The sequence below is a fragment of the Dipodomys ordii genome, unplaced genomic scaffold, assembly GCF_000151885.1.
Source record: "Dipodomys ordii isolate 6190 unplaced genomic scaffold, Dord_2.0 Scaffold87, whole genome shotgun sequence".
NCBI classification, from domain to species: Eukaryota; Metazoa; Chordata; class Mammalia; order Rodentia; family Heteromyidae; genus Dipodomys; species Dipodomys ordii.
The window spans coordinates 1,060,118-1,077,696 of NW_012267303.1; the positions used below are offsets into that span (position 1 = coordinate 1,060,118).

At 59.4% G+C, this 17,579-nt stretch overlaps 1 protein-coding gene across 1 annotated transcript in view; it reads left to right on the forward strand.

The window, feature by feature from the left end:
- Nucleotides 1–17,579, forward strand: part of Gramd4 (GRAM domain containing 4) — a 64,731-nt gene that overhangs the window by 6,506 nt on the left and 40,646 nt on the right. The window contains exons 3-6 of the mRNA XM_013025721.1: nt 5,438–5,558; nt 14,038–14,101; nt 15,778–15,890; nt 15,932–16,783. Coding sequence (XP_012881175.1) covers nt 5,438–5,558; nt 14,038–14,101; nt 15,778–15,890; nt 15,932–16,783 — 1,150 coding nt within the window. The remainder of the gene's footprint in view (nt 1–5,437; nt 5,559–14,037; nt 14,102–15,777; nt 15,891–15,931; nt 16,784–17,579) is intronic.

A 17,579-nucleotide genomic window follows, 5' to 3' on the forward strand; every position in this document is an offset into this window, starting at 1 on the left:
CAATCACACCTCGCCCTGTGCCACGCTCTGCCAGCCACATCTGAATCACACCTCGCCCTGTGCCACGCTCTGCCAGCCACATCTGAATCACACCTCACCCTGTGCCACGCTCTGCCAGCCACATCTGAATCACACCCTCCCTGAGGGAGTATTGTCTGGGACTCCCAGTGAGTGGAGGGGTTGGAGCTTAGGAGCTTCTGTTCTGGTCTCCCCACTCCCCCCGCCATATCCTCTGATCTTGTGGTACCAGGGTCATTACAGGAAGAGGGCCTATCCCCAGAATGTTCCATGGCCCCTAGGGAGTGCTGAGTGAGTTGGAGCCAGGGAAGAAGGGGACAGACCAGGGGTGGAGAGGCAGGGGAGGTGAGGATGAAGGACCATGGGGTCTTGACTGGGGGCAAAGCATCTGGATTTGGGGCCACTGGTAACCCTCGCTGGGGGCGGCCATCTGGGCAGTGTCAAGGAGGGGCAGGCAAGGGGAGAGAGAGAGTGAGGGGCCATGGCGGGGACACGCGGGTGAGGATGGAGGGGTCCTGGGAGGGGTGGGGTCTGAACGCCTCTGCTGCGTGGGGCTGTGACTGAGGGCAGGGCCAGATGCCAAAGACACTGCAGCAAGGTCAGATTGGGACCTGCACTCCTGCCCCCAGGGCCCGGAGCCTGTGGGAAAACTGCCACCATGGGAAACGCCTGGGTGTAGGGCACCACGGGGGGCCAGCTGGGGGTGCGGGGATCAGCTGGGGATGCGGGGTACCCTGTCACTGCCGACAGAGGGACCGGCTGGGGATGCGGGGTACCAGCTGGGGATGCGGGGTACCAGCTGGGGATGAGGGGTACCAGCTGGGGATGCGGGGTACCAGCTGGGGGTGAGGGGTACCCTGTCACTGCCGACAGAGGGACCGGCTGGGGATGTGGGGTACCAGCTGGGGGTGCGGTATACCAGCTGGGGGTGTGGGGATCAGCTGGGGATGCAGGGTACCCTGTCACTGCCGACAGAGGGACCGGCTGGGGATGCGGGGTACCCTGTCACTGCCGACAGAGGGACCGGCTGGGGATGCGGGGTACCAGCTGGGGATGAGGGGTACCAGCTGGGGATGAGGTGTACCAGCTGGGAGTGTGGGGTACCAGCTGGGGATGTGGGGTACCAGCTGGGGATGAGAGGTACCAGCTGGGGATGCAGGGTACCAGCTGGGCATGCGGGGTACCAGCTGGGGATGCGGGGTACCAGCTGGGGATGTGGGGTACCAGCTGGGGGTGCGGGGTACCCTGTCACTGCCGACAGGGGCCGGCTGGGGCCAGCTGTTGGACTTGCCTGACCCTTCGTCTTAAAGGGGACAGCAGTAGTGTCTGCCTTTTGCACATTAAACACAGAAATACACAGAGGTCCTGGGCCTGCGCCCGGCCTGTTTGCACGCTGGCGTCTGGGGCTGATTACTGATGACAGCGGTTCAGAGCCCTTCCCCATCCAGGCCCCTTTGCAAGCCCCTTGACCTCGCCCTGGGGTCATGCGCCTGAGACTACAGGTGTGCCTGCACACCGGATGGGCTGCTGCCCTGGTCTGCCCTCCAGCCCTCTTCCTCGGAGGTGGCAGGGCTCCTTCCTCTGCGTGGTGCTGCGGGGCCAGCACCGAGTCCTCGCAGTTGGTTCGATGCTGGCAGCCTCGTGTGAGAATCCCCACCGCACGCCCGGCTGTCGCAGTGTGGGATCAAACCATTTCTAGTGCATCCCTGCCCCAGTGAGACCGTCACCTTACGATGCCCAGGCCCCGTCCGTCAGTCCCACAGGCCCTGTCCGTCAGTCCCACCGGCCGCTGCCCCGCCGGGACCCCGCACCAGCCTCCTGTCTTTGGAATTCTATTCTAGACATTTCCTGAAGAAGGCACCATGAAGAACCCGCCCCTGGCGGCCGGCTTCCCGTCCTGGCCCTTGGGTTCTCCCAGGCTGCGGGCTCCGCAGGTCTGCTTTCACAGCCGGGTATGCCCTGGTCTGTGTGGACCACAGTTGTTTATCCACGTGGCTGACCAGGCACGTTCAGTTGTTTCCGCTCTGGGGCTCTGATGAGTAACGCTGAGCAGCTGTGTGCGTGTTTTCTCATGAGCATCTGTTTTCACATGGGGGGGCTGGGTCACGTGGAGCCCCTCGCTTCCCCGCTGGGTCTCCCTGCTGAGTTCCCAGGCTCCAGCGCCCCCTCCCGCAGCCGGCCTGCGGTTCCCTGGGATGGCTGGCGGGCTGGAGGTCTTCTCTGAGCTGGGCCGAGCCACTCACTCTAAAGGACTCAGGCTTGGGTGGGGTGTAGCTCAGCGGCAACGCGCTTGCCCAGCAAGTGCAACGTCCTAAGGGTTCAATCTCCTGTACCAAAAAGGGAAAGACAAAAACAATACAGTTACGAGACTCAGACCCCCTCCACTCCACAGACACCCCAGGGAGGGTACTGTGTGAGCCTCCAGCATCGCCTGGACTGCGTCTCGGGCCACCCAGCCATGTCACCCTCCCCTGGGAGTGGCATGATGTCACACCATCCATTGCCAGAACTTTCTCATTGCTCTAACTGTAAGCCTTTACTCACTAAGTACCACTCCCAGCCTCCCACCCCAGCCCTGGGCAACCCCTGTTCTGAGTTCTGCCTCTGAGATTCCGACTCGGGAGTAGACTCCCGCAGCCCCGTCGCTAGTGACTATCTCACTGTCAGGCCCCCAGCCGGCAGGTAGGCACGTCCCGTGTCCTTTCTGGGAGATGTTTGTGACTTAGGACAAAGAGGTTGAGGGTAGAATTCAGACCACCCCATTGCAAAGGTCAGGGAGGGTGGGCGGGGTGAGGGGGGTCTGGGGAGGGCCATGGAGCCCTGTGCAGAGGAGGATGGCAGTCCGGGGTGACACGCGGAGGGATGGCAGTGGTCAGGGGAGGTTACAGAGAGGGGACGTAATGACAGAAGAGGTGGGCGCTGTCCCTGTGGCCAGGGCCAGGCCGATAAAGAGAGGTGGCAAGCCGGAAGTGGACAGGAGAGCCTGGGGCAGCTCCGCGGCGTGGCGGCTACACACAAGGAAGCCGGCGTCGGCGTCGGCATCCAGTGAGCAGCTGGGAGACTCGTGCGCCCCTCCCCTCTGCCAGCGCTGCAGGCTCAGGGTAGGAAATAGTTCCGGAAAAGCTGGAGAAAGAAAGAAATGGCCAGTGACCGCAGCCACAGGCCTGTGTGCCGGCCCCTGTCCCAGCCCAGGCTCACTCCTGAGTCTGAGGAGGGGCATTGGGGAGACTCGGGTCATACCCACAGGGGGTTTGACCCCCAGGGTCTCAGGGCCGTGCCCTGACCGCGGGACGGGTTTGTCAGAGCCATCCGCACTGCCCCTGGTGTCCAGGCGCTGCCAGGGGAGCTGTGGCCCCTTCCGGTGTCCTCAGAGAGGTGGTGGCCCCAAGGTGTCCACCCTGCTGCAGGGTACTACGTGGACGGGACACGGTTCCTGCCCCGAGGTCTCCTGGCCAGGCCCCCGCTGCACATGCGCACTCCTGGGCCGCCCACTGCAGGGTGTCTTGGCAGGTCCCATCACAGGGCAGGTGGGAGGCGGGCAAGGGGAGAGCTCAGAGCCTGGCGCTGGTCTGCGGCGTTGGTCACGCGGCACAGAGCCGCCCCTGGTGTGCAGGTGACACCAAACATCCATCATACTGGAACGAGGCATGAGCCTCCAGTCCCTCACATGTGGCCCGCCCCACCTTTGGGCCTCTCCTGGCCTCCCCTGCCGGCCTCCCCCTGGATCATTCTGGATGATTCTAATGCTAGGCACTCGCTCATCCATCTGTCTTTAACACATTAGGGGTTGGTCTGAAAGATGAGGGCTGAGACTGACAGCCACAGTGTTGGGGTCTGGATGCCGGGTTTGCAGTGTTGCCTACGACCGTATGTGTGTGTGTGTGTGTGTGTGTGTGTGTACATCGCACGCAGACCACTGCCTGCTCAGGTTTCAGAGGACTGCTTTCTCCAGGCTCTGTGAGCTTGTCTGAGGCTGGCTGGACAGATGTGCAGACGCTGGCATCTGCCCTGTGGTTGTGAGCAGAGGCACCTGATAGCAAGCTCTCTGCGAGTCTGCCAGTCTGGTGGCCTAGAGCAAGGCCAGGGCCCTCCTCTGTGCTGGCTGGCTCCTGGGGGGTGCTGTGGTGCTCACTGCCACCAGCCCACGGGCAGAGCAGGGGTCCCCTGTGTGGGCCTTGTCTGTCAGCAGTGGGGGGGAGTGCCTGAGAGGCACCTATGGGTCCCCCCCAGTCTCCATGTGCTACCACGCCAAGTCCCCTCCCCCCCAACGGTGCCCCCCCCAGTCTCCATGTGCTACCGCACCAAGTCCCCTCCCCCCCAACGGTGCCCCCCCCAGTCTCCATGTGCTACCGCACCAAGTCCCCTCCCCCCCAACGGTGCCCCCCCCCAGTCTCCATGTGCTACCGCACCAAGTCCCCCCCCAACGGTGCCCTGGTAACCAGAGCAGCTGAAGGAGAGGCTGGGTGCCCGGGGAGGAGAGCTGCGGGCCAGACGCCTTGCCCTCAGCCCCCTCTTCCCAGGCTGCAGCCTCTGGGGAAGGGAGCACCCACAGGGCTGCCCCTGGCTGACCTGTCCACGTGTGCTTCTGTGCCAGCCCGAGGGCAGGCTGGCACTCAGCTGGGCGACGTCGGGCCCACTGCCGCTGGCAGGGCCTTTGTGAGCCATTTCTCACGGGTCAGCTGCAGGAGGGTCATGGGGTTAGCACCCACCTGCCTGCCTGCACACATGCATGCACATATGCACCAGACGCCCCCACGCACGCACACTCAGGCACCCATTACACACTAGCACACACAGCCAGGCAGGCCTGCCTCACGCCTTTCCCACCATCACCCGCGCTGGACAGTGGCCACTGGCGCAGGACAGCCCCAAGGGGTGGACGGGGAGACCTGGGTTTAGAGGCTCAGCCCGGCTCCCTGCAGGCCTGGGTCCTCTGCTCTTCTCCTTTCTGACCTCGCAGAGTGGTGCGGGCTCCTGCGCGGGCCCCACTGCTGTTGTGAGGTGACCGCCGCTCTGGCTGGGCCTTGCATGCTCTGGGGACCGGCCGTGGCTTCTCTCTGCAGCAAGAACCACAAGGCATCATCAGAGGCCCAGAGCAGACTCCCGAGTTGTCCTTTTGTGTCCTTTCTCCACGTTGACCTTGCGGTGGCCTCCGAGGGTGTCCACATGGTCTGAGAGCCAGGGCGGCCAGTGCCAGCCTCGCTGCGGGGCTTGTGTTCCCCTGGTCCCATGGGCTCAGGCCGGTGTGGATGGGGGTCCTGTGGCCGTTGTGCTACCCTGTGTCCCAGACTCTGAGGCTGCTGCCCCTTTCAGAGCTGTAGCTGTAGCAGTCCCATGACCTGAGCCGTGTGGAACTCCCCGGTGCGGACCCGGGCGCTTCTGCTCAGCGCCCTCTGAGCTCGTGGTGTTTGTCTTCCAGGCTGGCCCAGGGACCCTCATCATGGCCACAGGGGTCCAGGACTTTAACAGGACAGAGTTTGATCGGCTGAACGAGATCAAGGGTCACCTGGAAATCGCCTTACTGGAAAAACACTTCCTTCGTGAGTATCAGACGAGCTGACGGGGGCAGGCGCCCGGGGTGGGGGTTGGGCCAGGCTGCGCCTCCTCTCCATGCCAGCAGCTCCCCTGGCTTCTGTGCGCTCCGAGCTCTGCCACTGGGTTCATGCGTGGGGGCAGGCGTGGGCCTGCGGCCATCTTTGGAGTTAGCAGTACCCACGTAGGCCTTTGCACCACGAAGTTCAGCGCCGGCCTGGGATTGACAGATGACGTTAGGCAGAGACTCAGGACAAAGAATGAAATGTCCTTGAGAATTCGGAGTATCTTGGTGAATCCAACATGGTTTCCCTGGTTAATTCAGGATTTGGGGAGCTCTGTGAAGGAATCTGGAGTTCTGTGCTCTGTTTATTTCCACGGCAAGGAGAGCAGAGGTACTGGGGTCTCCATCCTCCACAGGTTGGGTGTCCCCACCTGCTGGCTCTCCCTGGTGCTCTGGTCTCTGGGGCTGTGAGCAGAGAGGGCTCCTGAAGACCCCACGGGCTCCGCCTGCGGCCATCTCACTCTTCATCCCTCCTCCTCCTCCTCAGCCCCAGAGGCTCCTCGACTTACAGGTGGGGAAACTGAGGCATAGAATAGAGCTAAGGTCGCCCCACTGTGGGTGAAGCCTTCTGACCATGAAGGTTTAAGCAGTCTGACTGCCCTGAAGCCAGTGCGTGTGGCGCTGTGGGACACCGCGCCATCTCCGGCTGCTGTGGTGGAGATGGTGTGTGACGAGGAAGAAAGTACAGGAGGACGCAGCGTCTGTCACGGGCCTGGATTTGGTTGCTGTGAACTGCACAGAGCAAAGCCTGGGGTTGGGGCCACCGCAGGGGGATCTGTGGGAGGGCGAGGGCTCGGGACGTTCTCTCAGGAACGGGCCAAGGTGCAGACGGAGCCTGCTGTATCCCTGAGGCAGGGTGATGCGGGGCGGGGAGAAGGACCTCCTCTGGGGCCAGCAGCTCCCTGGGGACCATTGTGCAGGGGACACCCCGCCATGGGACTCACGGGTCTGTCCTCAGCGCTGCCTCTCCGTGACGGCTCTAACGCTGGGTGGGGGGGTTCATTGTGACACCTCTGGGGGGCCTGTTACAGGCGGGACTGTTTGCTTTCTGTGCTATGGGGTTTTACGCTTGATAGGCACGCGCTCTAGACCTCTCTTGCCTTGTTTTTCAGAAAGGATTTTATACTTTTTCCTGGGGAACCTGGACTGCCATCCTCGGACCTGTAGTTCCCAGCTAGCTGGGATCCGCGGCATATGCCACCATACCCAGCTTACTGATAGAGGACCTTTTGGCCTGGGCTGGCCTAAAACCGTGATCTTCCCAGCCTCTGTCTCCAAAGTAGCTGGGGGCTGCATGGGTGATCCAGCCATGCACAGTCCAGGGAGTACTTGGTAATTCTGGAAAATTTCGAGTGTTCATAGAAATACAGCTCTTGCTGATGTCCACAGTAGCAATTGGTTCTGGGCCGGGCTGGCGCCTCCCCGCTCCCTCCCAGGGTATTCTGGACAAATCCCAGCAGCACCCTATCAGTTCATCTGTAAATATTTTATGAGGTAGCTCGTGATGTTTTAAAGACAGAAGCCACGTGTCCAGTATGCCAAGTGAAATGAAAAATGGCTTTTCTTTGATTTTGTCAGATACCGGACTTGAGCTCGAATTTCCTGGTAGTCTTTTCATTTCTTGGCAACTGTCTTTGAATTGACACTCAGCGAGGGCTAGGAGTGGCCGCTGTGTGTCTCTTGGTCTGTGACTAGTGACCGGGCCACCTGTTGACAGTGTCCCTGTGCAGTCAGCATGCCTTTAGTCCGTCTGTAGACACAGAATTTGATCAGTGTTGGGAGGGCATCTGCTTGTGGGCATGGGGTGGGTGTGGTGTGGGTGTGGGCAGTTTGCGAGGTCACAGCCTCGCTGATTATTATGAGAGCTGTCTCCCAGCAGCCGTTGGAGCGTGGTCAATTTCTGCTTCCTCCGTTCACGCTCCATTGACTAAAACCCCCATATTTCTGAAAAGAAACTCCCCTTGCCGGTTGTGTAGTTACCAGTGCCTGTGGGGGTGCGGGACACATCCTTGCTGCCCCCTGTATTTTCCAGCCCGTAATAATGAGCTGAGCAGTGAGGGTGATGTGCGTCTGTGGGAGTTGTAATGTCACCCTCCGGTCGTGAGTTTAGTCATGTGGTTAGTATTTGCTGGGTTCGCATAGTTCTGGCTGTGGGCTGTGGGAGACGCGGGCTTGGTTTCTGAGTCTTTTTCAGTGTGATAGAATATTCAGCTTTGTTGCAACCCTATCCTGTCCCAGTCCTGAAAGGAGACGTTTATGACAGCCCTGGTTCCTTGTGCTGGAAAGCAGTGGAGAGCAGCCGCAGCCTCCAGGACGCTGCCTGCACCGGCTGGGCATCGCATCCCGAGCCTGCCAGGGCCTGCCCCCGTGCAAGGCCTCAGCTGACGGGAACGCCCATCCGGGACTCTGGCATTACTTCTGACCTCACTGGACCGTTCTCCCGGTTCCCAGGGGACACCAGCCCAGCCTGTTGGTTTCTGTTGTCATGAAAACACATGTAAATCTCAGACACAAGGAGAGACCACCACCAAGCATCAGATGACTAAGAGCACTTGGGTTTGTGTTTAGTTCCTTTCAGAACCCTTGGGGTGTCCCACTGGAGAGGTGTGCGCTGCTGGATTTGCACGTCCCCCTCAGGAGCTCCTCCCCCTTCATTTAGATGTTTAGAGATTGCCTTTGTTTTCTTTTAACTTTTTATGTGACCCAACTTTAGACTCAAAGGAAAGTTACAAAGGTAGCATCAAAACTCCCATATATGTTTTTTATCTAGTTAATCCTCCAGGGTTAATATTTTATCATCTGTCTGTTTTCTCTTTACCAGGCCATCCTTTCCCCCATTCATCCATACATCTGTCCATCTACCTACCTACACACACACACACACACACACACACACACACACACACACACACATATACACGCACGCACACACACACACTATTATTTATCTGAGCCCCATCCATCCATTCCTTCACCCACCCAATCTATCCATCTATATTATTTTTCCTGGGCTTCCTGATGCTCAGGTGCAGACACCACACCCCTGGGTTGTAAACACTCTGCTGTGATTCCTGGCAACAAGGGCAGCACACCAGGAAGGTCAGTAAGTTAACATTGGTTCTGCTCTGATTTTCTTCCATGTTCATTGTTGTTCCGTGGGAGTCTGTACAGCAAAGGCAAGTCTGGGTCGTGGCTGTGTCCTGTCTCATCTCCTTGGAACAGACGCTCACCCTTTCTGTGTTTCCTGATCTTGGTGTTTTGGAAGAGCAGAATTCTGCTCTCTGGTGGCCTCAGTTTGTGTTGGTCCCTGCTGTCCTGTGCGGAGACTTTAGTCCTGAGCTTCAGTGATGTTGGTTGTGGTGTCTTTAGTGCATCCAAAGTGCATGATGTTATCTCATTATGCACAGGGTCAGAAGTTCTTTTTAATTTAATTCTCAGGCTATATGAAGTTGTTTATAGTAGGACAGTTCTATAGTCCTAGCCCTGGAGAGGCTGAGGCAGGAGGATCGCCTGGGCTCACCAGTTCGACCCCAGCCTAGTAACAAAGGGAGAGCATGTCTCAAAAATAACTAAGACGCCTCGTTTTGAAATCAGAATATATGTAGAGAACACGTGTTTTTCTTTGTGCACTCCCATACTGCCTTCCTCCTCTACACTAATTTCATCCACTGATTTTTTTTTCCAGTACTAGGGCCTTGTCCTTGCTAGGCAGGTGCTCTGCTGCTGAGCCAAAACCCCAGCCCTTTTTGCCGATCCTTTTAAAGGTAGGTGTGCACTTGGACTGGGATCTGCCTGTGTTCGATTTTTGTCAGAGCTGGAACCACAAGGGAGCACTACCACACCCCGCTTCCCTCCACAGAAGTGGGTCTCACGGACTCTTTGGTCTGGGCTGGCCAGGGACCACAGGCCTCGCAGTCTCAGCCTCCCATGTAGCTCAGGATGGTATGTGTGTGCCACGGCACCAAGCAATGGGTAACCTTTCTGTCCGGGCTGTTCTTGAACTTTGATCCTCCCATCCTCAGCTTCCCAAGTAGCTAGGATTACAGGTGCGAGTCACTGGTGCCCAGCCCCATCACTGGACATTCTTTTTCAATAGAAGCAAACATATGTGTCTGTTCTTGCCTTCCCCCCAGGTAAGTGTTAGCACACTGACACTTGCGCTGTGTGTGTCCTGGTAGCCAGTCTAACGTGGTACTAAGACACAGGTCCTGGTCTGTTTTATAGCTGCACCTGTGGCGGGGCTGTGCATAGGTTAGCCTGCCTGCTCCCAGTTGATGGACAATTATTCTGCCGTCAGCTCTGGTTGTTGATGGGGCCCTGAGGATGTGAGCGGGACTTATTTTTGTACCCTGAGCCCAGTGACAGTTGATTACAGAAAGGCCTGAGGCGGAAGGTACACACTGCGGAGCCTGCAGACTGCCATTGTTTTCATAGAGGAGAGGAAATAGCCCAGGTATATGCCGGCTCCTCCGGTTATCAAATATTGAAGAGTACAAATGTTCCTGTGAGAAAATGACACGGGATGGGGGTGGTGAAGGTGACATGTAGCCCGGCCCTGGCTGAAGGGAGGAACATAAATTGGTTAAAGAAGTGCATGAATAAATCAAAACCACCATCCATTTTCAGTGAGCCTGGGGTGTACTTCAGTGGCTTATTTCTTTCTGAGCAAAATGCATTGTATTCCGTGGTTTCTGTACACAAATATCCATGTACTGCTCACCTTTGGTGTATGGGCCCTGGGAACCATGATCTCCAATGTTGTAAGACATGCACCCCCACATCCACCCAAAACTGACTTGGAGGGAGTTGGATTTTGGACAAGTTCTTCTGAGGCGGTCTGGGTCTGGGAGCCTCGCGATCGCTGTGGCGTGCTGTGGAGTTCCTTATGGGTGGAAGGTGCTGCTCTTGCTGATGTGAAGGCTCTGCTGGTGAGACCGAAGGCTCCCGAGGGTGCCAGGCCCCAGCTCCAGGCCACCGTTATTCACACAGTGCAGGACACACGCACATTCCCGGCACAGGGGGCCGGCAGTGCGGGTGGATGCGAGAGCATGTGCATCACACAGAAGGTACGTAGATGGGGTACACCGGTGCTCCTGGAAGCCCCTTCCTGTGCTGGTATTCTGGGGTATAGTGGCTGGGTAAGAGAGCTTCTGGAAGAAGCTGGTCAGGGCGGGCTAGCTGCCTCCAGAAAGGCATCAGGACTTAGACCTCACCCTGGATGCACAGACTCAGAAGAGCGGTCCTGCGACAGGAAGTTCCTGGGATGATTGACAAGGGTCCTCCCCATCAGCCTTCTTTTGAAGGCAAAAGGGTATTGGGAGCTGTCAGTGCATCCAGCAGAGATGAGACGGACACAAGACCAGTCGGAGCAGGTCCGTGCAGGGCTGACCAGACTTCGCAGCCCTGTAGCCCTGTGCCCTGGGGCTGCTCTTAGTGCTGCTCTAGCAGATCGTTCACGGTGCAGAGCTAGAAAAGTCCCCGCCCCCCAGACATGAGCTTGGCCTGCCCTCCCCCACACCAGGCAGTCATGGTAGGGCTGATTCTGTCCCCAGGGTGGGCAGTGAGGACCGTGAGTGTGAACAGATGGATCAGAGGGCGGATAAAGACGGATCGCAAGTGGGGAGACCTATCCAGGTCCTTCCAGAATTTTTCTAGAAAAAGGATGAAATCGGCACCCAAGGCCATGAAAAAGAGATGGCTCACAGCGCTCAGAATTCCCTGTCTCTTGGGCTGGGGTGTGGGTTGGTGGTGGTGGAGCACTTCCCCAGCATGCACGAGCCTCTGGTTCCATCCCAAACATAGCAAAAGAGAACAACAAAAAAAAAGAGATTTCTAAATCACTTCTCTTGCCCAATGGCTAAATCTTGGTTGGGGATGTTTGGCCTCGAGACTTCTTTTGGCCAGGATAAGAGACCTTTGAACCATATACTATGAGAACCTCCTGGCTCTCAGCACCGTCCTGCCCTGCCCTGCCTAGGGGTGGGGTGGGGCAGGAGGAGGGGTGCTGTGAAGCCTGCCCGCTGTGCTGTGCTGATGGCTCCCTGTCCTGGGTTCAGCAGGACCACCTGGTGGGTGTAGGAGCCGCTCCCATCCCAGGGATCATGTCTCATGACTCTCACCTTGTCCACACACAGTAGCAGCTCCCAGCCGTGCTAGAGGGGTCTGTGCAGTATGACTGAGGGGCATTAGGCAGAGTTGCCCCTGGCCAGCCGCTTGTGTTCAGTGGGGGACAGCACTGTGGGGCACACTTACTTGTCCCCTTCATTCACTGGACTCATACAGAAGGGAGTGGAGGTAGCTGCTGCCTTATTTGTGAGTTCCAGTAGCTTGGACCCAGAGCCTGGCTCAATATACATCGTGAGTATATAGATGTATGGATGTGTGATGGACAAATGGCTGTCTGGCTGGATGAGTAGGCAGGCAGGTGGCGGACTGAAGAGATGGCTGGCTGGCTATACCAGTGAGTGGGTACATACATACATACATGGATGGATGGATGGATGAATAGATAGATGGATGATGGATGGACAGGTGTTAGATGGTTAGATGGATAAAGTGGCTTTTCCTTTGACTGGACATGCCCTGGTATGTATGCTTCAAGACCCCACTGGGTACCTTCCAGACTCCATCCTCCAGATACCCCCTCCTTTTCTCCTTCCTATTTAGTGTTTTTCCCTTGTCACTTTTGCCCCCTAGCAAAAGTGGGGGCCCCTTGCCTGTCCCCCAGTCCAAGCTGAACAGGAAGTAGGTGTTTAGCTAGGAGAGAAGGCACCGGGGCTTGGAAGGCTTGGCTGTTGGCGGTGTGGAAAGAGACGGTACGGGGTGGGGGTGGGTGGAGGGGCTGAAGCCCCAGCTTTTGAACCCTTCATTCTCCCTGCTCAGTGCCCACAGTGTCAGAGGCAGGCCCGTGTCCAAGTGACTGCAGATCAGCCATCAGGGTGAGCAGCTGGCGGGGGAGCCCCACTTCTTTCTGGTTTACATGGGGGAGGGGGCAGGCTCAGGCCCTTCGTGCCCCCAGTTTCCTAACGTGCGGCGACATCTCTAAGTGTCTGAGCAGCAGCCTGGCCCGGCCTGTGAGAGTAGAAATGCCTAACTGGGCGGCTGCCTGATTCCTGGTCCCCCTGCTCATCATGTGGCGCGGCCTCTGCGTGGAGCAATAGATCACAAGAAGGAAGTAAGGGACAAAAGGCGGGCTGGAGGTTGTGAGCAGAGCAAGGCATTTCCTGTGAGGGGCTGTCCCCACCCCAGAGCGCGCGCGCGCGCGTGTGTTTGTGTGTGTGTGTGTGTATGTGTGTGTGTGTGTGCACGCACTACACATTGCTGCTGGATGGGGAGGGGCCCTTGGTCCATTTGGGGAAGGTCAGGGCTTTGTCTTCTAGAGTCCATGGTGATGGTGGTGATTAAAAAAAAAAAAAAAAAGATGGAGCTTGATGGAGGTTGGACTCAGGGCCTCATGCTTGCTAGGCAGGTGCTCTACCATCTGAGCCATGCCTCCAGCCTTGGGAGAGGGTCCAGGAAAGGGGTGCCAGGCTCCAGGTGTGCAGGCCTCACCTGGCCAGGACAGTGTTCTGCTACTTTTGGCGTCCCTCCCAAGCCTGTGCTCCTGGCCGGACGGGAAGGAGTTTTATTTAAGGATTATCACTTGATTTTTATTTCTGGCTGAGGCTGGGCTGGTTGGAGTGTGTGCCAAGAGGGGCTCTCTTGGCTCGGGAGTTCTACTTTTGCAGGTTTAAAAATAGCCCCAAAGCTGCTTTCCTTCCTCCCCGTGCAGCAGCTTCCCCGCGGGCTGGGTGTCGCCAAGGCTGGGCTGGGTGGTCTCGGCCCACGGAGGCTGATCAGAGCACGGAGGGAAAGGGTAGGGCCCAGAGTGGAGGCCCAGCGGACCTCCTGGCCTTCCACTGCCGGGTGGGCATGGCTTGTTAGACCCTGTGGGCCTGAGGGCTCCTCTGGCCCAAAGTCCCCCGGGCCTCCACCCCTTCCCCTCTCCCTGTTATGTTTTGCCTCCCCGATTGCTCTTGCAGGGGTTGGGCTTGGCCTCTCGGGGATGCCCTGGTTTTCCTCTGGTGTCACCCTGAGCGGCCTGGCTTGCTTTCCTGGTAATTGGATGGCTGGTGGTTGGCACAGATGCTAAGTTGAGCAGAAGCCCACAATGGGAACTTCTTGATTATGGCATGAAATTTTCTTCTGCCATGTACCCCTGGGACTTGGAAAACGTGGGGGGGGGGCAGACTCTTCTTCAGCAGGCACCATGTCTTCCCTGGCCCCAGCAGACCCCCTGGCTGACCAGGGGGGCAGAGCGCTGCAGGCCCCTCATGGCCAGCCCCGGGCCCGGGCAGGAGCAGGTCTCGCTGGGCTGGAGCCACGGTCTGATGTGCTGCCTGTGACTTAGTGCAGCTCCCGACCTGTGGCCTGGCCTCTGTCAGGTGTGAAGCCAGGCTCCAGAAGCTGCATCCTGGCTGCTGAGATCACACCCTTCTCTCCCCTAGGGTGAGTGGCGGAGGGCTCTGTGGCTTCTACAGTGTGGCACACGTGGCAGGCGGGCAGCGCCCCCTTCATGGTGCCTTTCAGCCTGGGGGGTAAAGGTCCTGTGGGTGAACTTGATTGTCAGAGCCACCTGTGCACTGGCAGTCTTGTTTCAGGGTCACTCGGGGCGCCGCTGGAGGGGACGGGAGAAGGATGGGAGGATGGGCCCAGCCTGGGCCAGCCATTCACCCTGCTGAAGGAGGTGGCTGGACAGACCCCCTGCCATGGCCCGGGGGTCCTGGGGGACTCAGCGGCTGGGGAGCAGCAGGGTGAGGCCAGGCGGCCTTTTGAACACCCAGCTCAGCACTTTCTTCTGGCAGAAAGTCAGCTCTCCTGTTTCTGCTCTCAGGGAGGAGAAAGAAAAGCCAGTGATGGGCGATTTGTATTGCTTTTGTCCTCGGGAAAGATGGCTGTGTGCTGCCCGGCATTTGACCTAAATATGTCACCGCGGGGTGGAGGCAGGCCCACAATACCCGGCTGCTGGATCTCATGGTTGCGGAACGAGCACTCGGCCTTGCTGGGAGCCATCCACGGAGAGCTAGTGGAGCTCAGCGATACCAGCCGGTCTCCACTGACGGGGCTCTCCTGGGAACAGGCTAGCCGCACGAGCAGGCTGCGTGCTCAGAGCTGTGTCTTGCCAGGTGAGATCAGGATGGGCTCGGGCCGCAGCCCACCCTCCCCCCCCCAGCCCTGGAAGCCCTGGTGTGTGGACCCTCACACAGCAGGCAGCCGCCATGCTTCTCACTGCTGTGTCCCCGCGTGTCCACCTGGAGGTCCACCGTCCCTGGGTGGCCTCCGCCACCTCTGCTCAGTCAGGCTGACCCTCTGCCACCCTGCAAGCTGGTGGTGTGCTGACCCTTCTCAGCTTAGTGACACCAGGAAGGAGCAAGTGTCAGGAGTGGCCGGCCTGGCAAGGAACACGTGGTCTCCTGTTTCCAGTGCTGGAGGGCCAAGTGCCTGCGGCGGCTCGTCTCCACGTGGGTGGGAAGCGACACCTCTGCTGATTTGACACGGGCTATGGTCAAAGGGGCTCTGGGGCATGGGTGGGTGTTGGGGGGTTCTGGTAAGGAAGTGTGTGCAGGCATGTGTGCGCACACACTCGGGGACAGACCCAGAGATGAAGCCGCCCTGCGGGTGCCTGGGACCCCCTCTGGGGAAGGCCCGAGGCGATGGGCAGGGCCCAGCGTCCAGGCCCCGGTGTAGCATGGTAATGACTCAGTGAGGATCTCCTAGCGAAGTGTGTGTGCACAGAGGTGCGTGGGTGGAGGTCTGTGTGGAAGTGTGTATGAGTAGAGGTGTGTGGGCAGAGGTTGTATGAGTGTGTGTGTGTGTGTGAGAGAGAGAGAGAGAGAGCGCGTACCACCTGGAGGGCCTGGACTGGGGACAGCAGGTCCCACAGACATGAGGGGTGGAGATTGGGAGGGGCCGGGCAGGTGGGCTGTGACCTCTGCGTGGCCTTCCCTGCAGGTGTGGAGTGGGCTGGGGGGCTTTGGCAGGACTCTCCCTGGCTGTAGGGCAGCATCTGGGAGGCCAGGACAAGGCAGGGCTGTGGGTTCCAGGCTGCGGGTTCTGGATTATGGGCTGCGGGGCTTCAGGCTCCGGGGTTGTGGGCTCTGGAGCTGCGGGGTTCTGGGCTGCAGTCTCCGGGACTATGGGCTGCGGGGCTCCAGGCTGCGGGCTCCAGGACTGCGGGCTCCAGGCTATGGGATGTGGGGTCTGGGGCTGCGGGGTCTGGGGCTGCAGGCTCTGAGCTGTGGGCTCCGGACTCCGGGGCAGTGGGCTCCGGGTCTGCAGGGTTCTGGGCTTCGGGGCTGTGGGCTCTGGAGCTGCAGGCTCCGGGGCTGCAGGTTCCAGGCTGCAGGCTCAGGGCTGTGGGCTCTGGGGCTGCAGAGACTCCGGGCTCTGGGCTCCGGGTCTGCAGGGCTCCGGGCTGCGGGGCTGTGGGCTCTGGAGCTGCAGGCTCCGGGGCTGTGGGTTCCAGGCTGTGGGTTCCGGGCTGCAGGCTCCAGGACTGCGGGTTCTGGGTTCTGGGCTGTGGGTTCCAGGCTGTGGGTTCCGGGCTGCAGGCTCCAGGACTGCGGGTTCTGGGTTCTGGGCTGTGGGTTCCAGGCTGTGGGTTCCGGGCTGCGGGCTCCAGGGCTGTGGGCTCCAGGCTCCAGGCTGCGGGCTCCGGAACTGTGGGCTGCAGGCTTCAGGCTGTGAGCTCCAGGGCTGCGGGTTCCAGGCTGTGGGCTCCAGGCTGCGGGCTCCAGGGCTGCGGGTTCTGGGCTCTGGGGCTGTGGGCTCCAGGCTGCGGGCTCCAGGGCTGTGGGCTGCAGGCTCCAGGCTGCGGGCTCCAGGGCTGTGGGCTGCAGGCTCCAGGCTGTGGGCTCCAGGGCTGTGGGCTGCAGGCTCCAGGCTGTGGGCTCCAGGGCTGTGGGCTCCAGGGCTGTGGGCTCCAGGGCTGTGGGCTGCAGGCTTCAGGCTGTGGGCTCCAGGGCTGCAGGCTCCAGGTCTCCAGGCTCCAGGCTGTGGGCTCCAGGCTGCGGGCTCCAGCAGTGCTGTCGCCTTTCTCAGTCAGGGCCTCCGTCAGGTTGGATTCCCACTCTGACCTCTGCCACTGGCGGCTCATCTTAGACCAGCGCAGCCAGCTGGCTGGAGTGTCCGGTTGAGCCGCTGCTCCCTGAGCAGCTGGGTCCTCCCGCTGGAACCGCTGGAGTGGGGCTGGACAGAAGCTGTGCGGTGTCTGGGACCCCGCTGCACCCTGCAGACTGCAGCCCGCCCAGGCTCCAACCACAGGAGGGGGCGTGGCCCAACACCGCCTACCGAGGTGATGCTTGTGAGACCCCCATGTGCTGCTTGGACTCTGACCTCAGTCTTTAGCCTCCTCTGCCCAGGAACATTAATAGCCAGCTGGGGGGCCTCCGTGGCCCCTGGGGAGGGTTTCTCCAGCTGGCCCCACTGAGCTGACTGTGCTGAATGGAAGGTCCCGGCAGGCAGGAAATGGGAGACTTAACTCCAGGTGCTTACTGAGCACCCCGTGGTTCTACACATTTTCAGGTGTGCTGAGCTGCGGCCTCTGCCTGGGCCATCACGTGTCGCTGCTCTGCAGTGCCCCTGCACTGGGTTGGTGAGTGGACCTGGGTCTGGGTCTGGAATACTGACCTTGGCCAGGACTTGGTAACTTAGGTTGAACCCCGTGTCCAAAGCAGGGACTGGACTCGACCTCGCATACCTCCATCCAGAGAGGGGACTGGACTCAACCTGAACCTGGGTTCCCATGTTTGGAGAAGGGACTCACCCTGCATCCCTGCGTCTGGGAAGGGACTAGATCGGGAAAGGTGCTAGATTAGCAGAATACCTCCCATCCTACCTGGAAAGAAGGTTCCAGGCTAGTGGAAGTCTCACCTAGCCTACTGCAATCTGGAAATACAGCCCCACACAGACCTGGATGAATTCGTTA